This window comes from Ipomoea nil, unplaced genomic scaffold (genome assembly GCF_001879475.1).
Source record: "Ipomoea nil cultivar Tokyo-kokei standard unplaced genomic scaffold, Asagao_1.1 scaffold2283, whole genome shotgun sequence".
NCBI lineage: Eukaryota > Viridiplantae > Streptophyta > Magnoliopsida > Solanales > Convolvulaceae > Ipomoea > Ipomoea nil.
Genome location: NW_017618711.1, coordinates 3,463,860 through 3,468,601, shown reverse-complemented (window position 1 = coordinate 3,468,601; position 4,742 = coordinate 3,463,860). Strand labels below are relative to the sequence as shown.

General features: G+C 37.7%; 1 protein-coding gene across 2 annotated transcripts; it reads left to right on the top strand.

Moving 5' to 3' along the window:
• Nucleotides 1-239: 239 nt before the first annotated feature.
• LOC109151073 (low affinity sulfate transporter 3-like) lies at nt 240-4,484 on the top strand. Of its 2 annotated transcripts, XM_019298983.1 has the most exons (12): nt 240-645; nt 739-787; nt 872-1,079; nt 1,144-1,318; nt 1,406-1,471; nt 1,542-1,772; nt 1,866-1,992; nt 2,146-2,432; nt 3,200-3,393; nt 3,881-3,957; nt 4,086-4,162; nt 4,243-4,484. In XM_019298983.1, exons 1-12 carry the CDS (start codon nt 319-321, stop codon nt 4,390-4,392), a joined length of 1,968 nt encoding a protein of 655 aa, XP_019154528.1. In that variant the 5' UTR covers nt 240-318; the 3' UTR covers nt 4,393-4,484. The 2 variants fall into 2 exon arrangements, with proteins under 2 accessions (XP_019154528.1, XP_019154529.1); XM_019298984.1 differs by lacking the exon at nt 3,881-3,957 and having other exon boundaries at nt 4,243-4,358.
• Nucleotides 4,485-4,742: the final 258 nt, after the last annotated feature.

The window sequence follows — 4,742 nt, the reverse complement described above, 5'->3', positions numbered from 1 at the left end:
GTGCCTAGGGGGAGCCTAACGTTTTTTGCAACCTTGCTCATATGAAAAGAGGTTGTGGCTTCGAGCCTCGGTAGTATTCAAAAAAAAAAAAAAAAAAAAAAAAAACCTCTACCCAGCTCTTTTTCTTACCCCAAAAGGCTGAATCCCCAAAGCTAAGGGTCCCACACTCCGACCCGACAGAGCGTGTGGGAGGATGTAAATCAATGAGTTAGTAGACACCCAGCTCTTTTTCTATACATACGGAGTACTGTTTTAGGAAGCCCATCACAATAAATTGGAAGAAAGATTATTGATCTCCAGTGCCTATCCATAATAGCAATGGGTTCAGTGCCTAATAATGAGAGCTTCAGCGTTGAGCTCCGGCAGCTGGAACCTGAAAACGATAATAATGTCAGAAAAGTTGAGAGGGCTAATTGGCTTCTGGACTCTCCTGACCCACCAAGCCCATGGCAACAACTCTGTAGCTCTCTGAGACCCAAAACTTCCTCATCAGCTTCATCCAAGAACAGAAATTCAAACGGATTTGCTGTTTCTTTCCTGCAAGCCCTTTTTCCGATCTTGAAATGGGGGAGAACTTACAGAGCAGCTATGTTCAAGAAAGACTTGATGGCAGGCCTAACTCTTGCCAGTCTTTGTATTCCACAGGTCTCCAGCCATTTTCAGAGAATTGTATTTTCTTTTTTTTTTTCTGGTAATAATTAAGGTGTAAAAGTTTCCCTTTTTTTTTCTTGCTTGCAGAGTATTGGATATGCTAATCTAGCAAAACTGGATCCTCAGTATGGCTTATGTGAGTTCAATTCCCATTCTCTTCAAACTGTTAGTTAATTGATTTGAACAAAATGGTTATGATGAGGATGCAATTTTTTAATAGACACGAGTGTTGTTCCGCCTTTGATATACGCTGTGATGGGGAGTTCGCGGGAGCTAGCAGTCGGTCCGGTTGCAGTTGTCTCTATGCTGGTCTCTGCAATGGTTTCGAAAATCGTGGATCCTGCTAAGGATGCTATTGGTTACAGAAACATTGTTTTCACTGTCACCTTCTTCGCGGGTACTTTCCAGGCAGTGTTTGGACTGTTCAGGTATTCATTTATTTGTTTATTTTTGCTCCTTTTGGATCTGTTGTCTGATCCATATGGTCTACAGGTTGGGGTTTCTCGTGGATTTTCTCTCGCACGCTGCCATAGTTGGATTCATGGCGGGTGCAGCTATCGTTATCGGTCTCCAGCAGCTAAAAGGGCTGCTGGGAATTGAGCATTTCACCACAAAGACAGATGTTGTCTCTGTTCTAAGTTCAGTTTTCAGTTCATTTCATGGACCAGTAAGCATTTTAGTACCCAAAGTGTAACCTTTTTTTTCGGTTTTAATTCTTTTTGGCTCACCTGATGTTTCTGTGGTTTTGTTATAGTGGCATCCTTTCAATTTTCTGCTTGGTTGTTCATTCCTGATCTTCATCCTAACCACGAGATTCGTTGTAAGGACTTTTCGGTTTTTATCTATTCACTTCGGTTATCTGCAGTATGGCCTAATTAAGGTTTTTGCAGGGGAGAAGGTACAGGAAACTATTCTGGCTGCCAGCTCTTTCTCCTCTTTTATCAGTAATACTATCCACTCTGATAGTTTACCTAACGAAAGCGGATAAACATGGCGTTAACATTGTGAAGAAATTCAAAGGAGGCCTAAATCCGAGCTCGGTTCATAGTTTACAGTTCAGCAGTCCACATGTTGGAGAAGCAGCAAAAGTGGGATTAATCTGTGCCATCATCGCGCTAACCGTGAGCCTCTATCCTCTTTTGTTTCACTTCCCACTATATTTTTCGTGTGAAAAATGGAAACTTTTGTATTGAGAAACCAATATGGATGTTCAGGAGGCGATTTCTGTAGGCCGGTCTTTTGCTTCGATCAAAGGCTACCACCTTGATGGGAACAAGGAAATGCTTTCGATTGGATTCATGAACATTGTTGGATCTTTAACATCCTGCTATGCATCCACAGGTAAACTATGGGGATAGCTTATTCTATGCAGTATATTCTATGGGGATAGCTTATTTTATGCAGTATGGTAAATCATGGGGATAGCTTATTCTATGCAGTGTATTCCATGGGAATAGCTTATTCCAAGTCTGACCATTTTGGAAACAATTGCAGGTTCATTTTCAAGAACAGCTGTGAATGTTAGTGCAGGGTGTGAAACAGTGGTATCAAACATAGTCATGGCTGTGACAGTGCTAATATCCCTGGAATTGCTAACCAAACTTCTGTACTATACTCCCATGGCTATCCTCGCCTCGATTATCTTATCCGCGCTTCCTGGATTGATTGATCTTCAAGGGGCTTACCATATCTGGAAGGTGGACAAGGCAGATTTCCTAGTCTGCATTGGCGCATTCCTTGGAGTCCTGTTTGGCTCTGTCGAAATAGGCCTTCTAGTCGCGGTAATTAATCACTAATCTTACCTTTTTTTTCAACGTAATTTGTTAGGATCAAGCACGCGCTTACCGCTACGTCAAAAGTAGTACTTAGCTCTGATATCACTTATTAGAATCAAACGTTTATGATCACTACGTCAAAAGTAGTACCTAGCTCTGATATCACTTATTAGAATCAAACGTTTATGATCACTACGTCAAAAGTTATAATTCACAGCGAATGCGCAACTTTATTTCATTATATACACCGATTTTAGTCCTAGGCGACTTTTAGTCGACTGACTAACTAACCGGCCGACTAGGCACCGACTCGGTCGAGTTGAGCGCCTAACTCGGCCGAGTTGGCGCTCAATTCAGCCGAGTGGTTTTTTTTTTTTTTTTTTTTGCCTACTCGGCTACTCCTCTTTTATATTTCTCTAGTCATGTATTCAACTAACCATCTAACATATGCAATTGACTAGTTTGAGGGATTATAATAGTCTAACAACTCCTAGCCCTGAGTGAAAAAAGTGGAGACGATATATACACGGATTACTAGGCGCCCGACTAGCGCCTAGCGCCTTTTGCAAAATTAATTATATATTGTCAGTTTGTCACCACATTTTCGAGAGACAGAATGCTAGACTTGATTCTTCACTGACCTCCACCCAACAATTCCCCTAGCCACCCACCAATTGCTGTGGTCTCCGCCCAACATAATTTATGATCCTAAACAGTTAATAATAGTGTAACAAAATTTTCAGTTTTGTGATCAATATGGCATGGTTATGCAGGTTGCTACTTCATTTGCCAAAATAATACTGGATTCCATTAGGCCTAGTATAGATGGAATTGGAAAGCTTCCAGGGACAGACATCTTCTGTGAAATAACTAAATACCCTGCTGCAACTACCATTCCTGGCATCTTGATCATCAGAATCAACAATGGTTCTCTTTGTTTTGCAAATTCTCAATTCATTAGAGAAAGGTAATCAAAGTCTTGTGCTTATTAAAAATGGGTGTTTATAAAATGATCCTCAAACTCTTGTAAGAGTGTCCAATGTTAAAGTGGTTCACTGGTTCAGTAGGTAATATTTAGATGGACAGACCAAGGTTCGAAAACTCGGCAGCGACAATATGGGGATTTTGTCTAAAGTGAGTGGGCAGATCTATTGTGCGTACCGACACTTGGTCTTGTTTGCTGATTTGTCGTGATTTACAACATCTCAATTGCTCTGACGATTTAGGGTTAGGGATTCAACTTTTTGGGGGAAGAAAGTAGTAAACTAGTAGTAATTGAGGAACATATATAATAGTCAAGTAATAGATTTATGGCATTCAATTTTATTGCAAATATTATTTCTCATATAAAAAATGAAGTTCAAGGTGAAAAACAAAAAACAATAATAATAATAATAATAATAATAATAATAATAATAATAATAATAAGGTCAAATTTTGTTCTTTTGATGTAGGTTATTGAAGTGGGTTGAAAAAGCTAATGCCTCAGAGAATGCCCAGACTGTAAGGGTATTGATCTTAGACATGTCTAGTAAGTTTGCTTTCACTAACTATTATTATTATTATTATTATTATTATTATTATTATTATTATTATTAAAAATTCAAAATGTTTAACAATATTATATGCTAATAATTGTAAACTTTATTATGTGTTCAGATGTAACAAATACAGATACATCCGGAATTGTTGTGTTGGAAGAATTGTATAAGAAATTGGCTTCACAGAACACACAAGTGAGTTTCTCATATAGACAATTTGACATGAGATATTATTACATATTAATGCAACTAATTAATAATTTTTATTATTGCAGTTAGCTATTGCCGGGCCTAGGTGGAAGGTGATTGAAAAATTAAAGAAAGCCAAAATTGTAGATAAACTTGGACGAGGATGTTTTTTTCTAACTATTGGCGACGCCGTCGATGCTTGCCTAGATTTTAAAATGGCTACTCATCACGTTTGATGAAAGAATAATACTACGCATTTGTCTAAAAAAAAATTCTTAATTTTCTCTTCTGTTATGTCACTATTTAATGTAATAATACTTTAGTCATTTATTATAATTTGATGGAGTAAGCTAATTTATGAGCATACAATAATTATAAGCCACATCACGATAAAATTTACGAGGAAAAGACTAAAGAGAGATTAAAAAAAGAAAAAAGAATTACTCCGTATTCTTGAAATATGGTGATAACATTTTGTGTAATATCTTTCATCCTAATTTTTTGTGTAATGTAAAAAATAATAATAATAATAATAAATGATATTTGGTCCGCCCTTACATAATTCTTGAGTTACTTGAATTGATGG

Coding starts and splice junctions, on each gene's coding strand:
- LOC109151073 (XM_019298983.1), top strand. CDS start 319: ATGGGTTCAGTGCCTAATAATGAGAGCTTCAGCGTTGAGCTCCGGCAG. Junction 1,080..1,143: donor GCAGTGTTTGGACTGTTCAG/GTATTCATTTAT, acceptor TATGGTCTACAG/GTTGGGGTTTCTCGTGGATT. Junction 3,958..4,085: donor ATTGATCTTAGACATGTCTA/GTAAGTTTGCTT, acceptor TTATGTGTTCAG/ATGTAACAAATACAGATACA.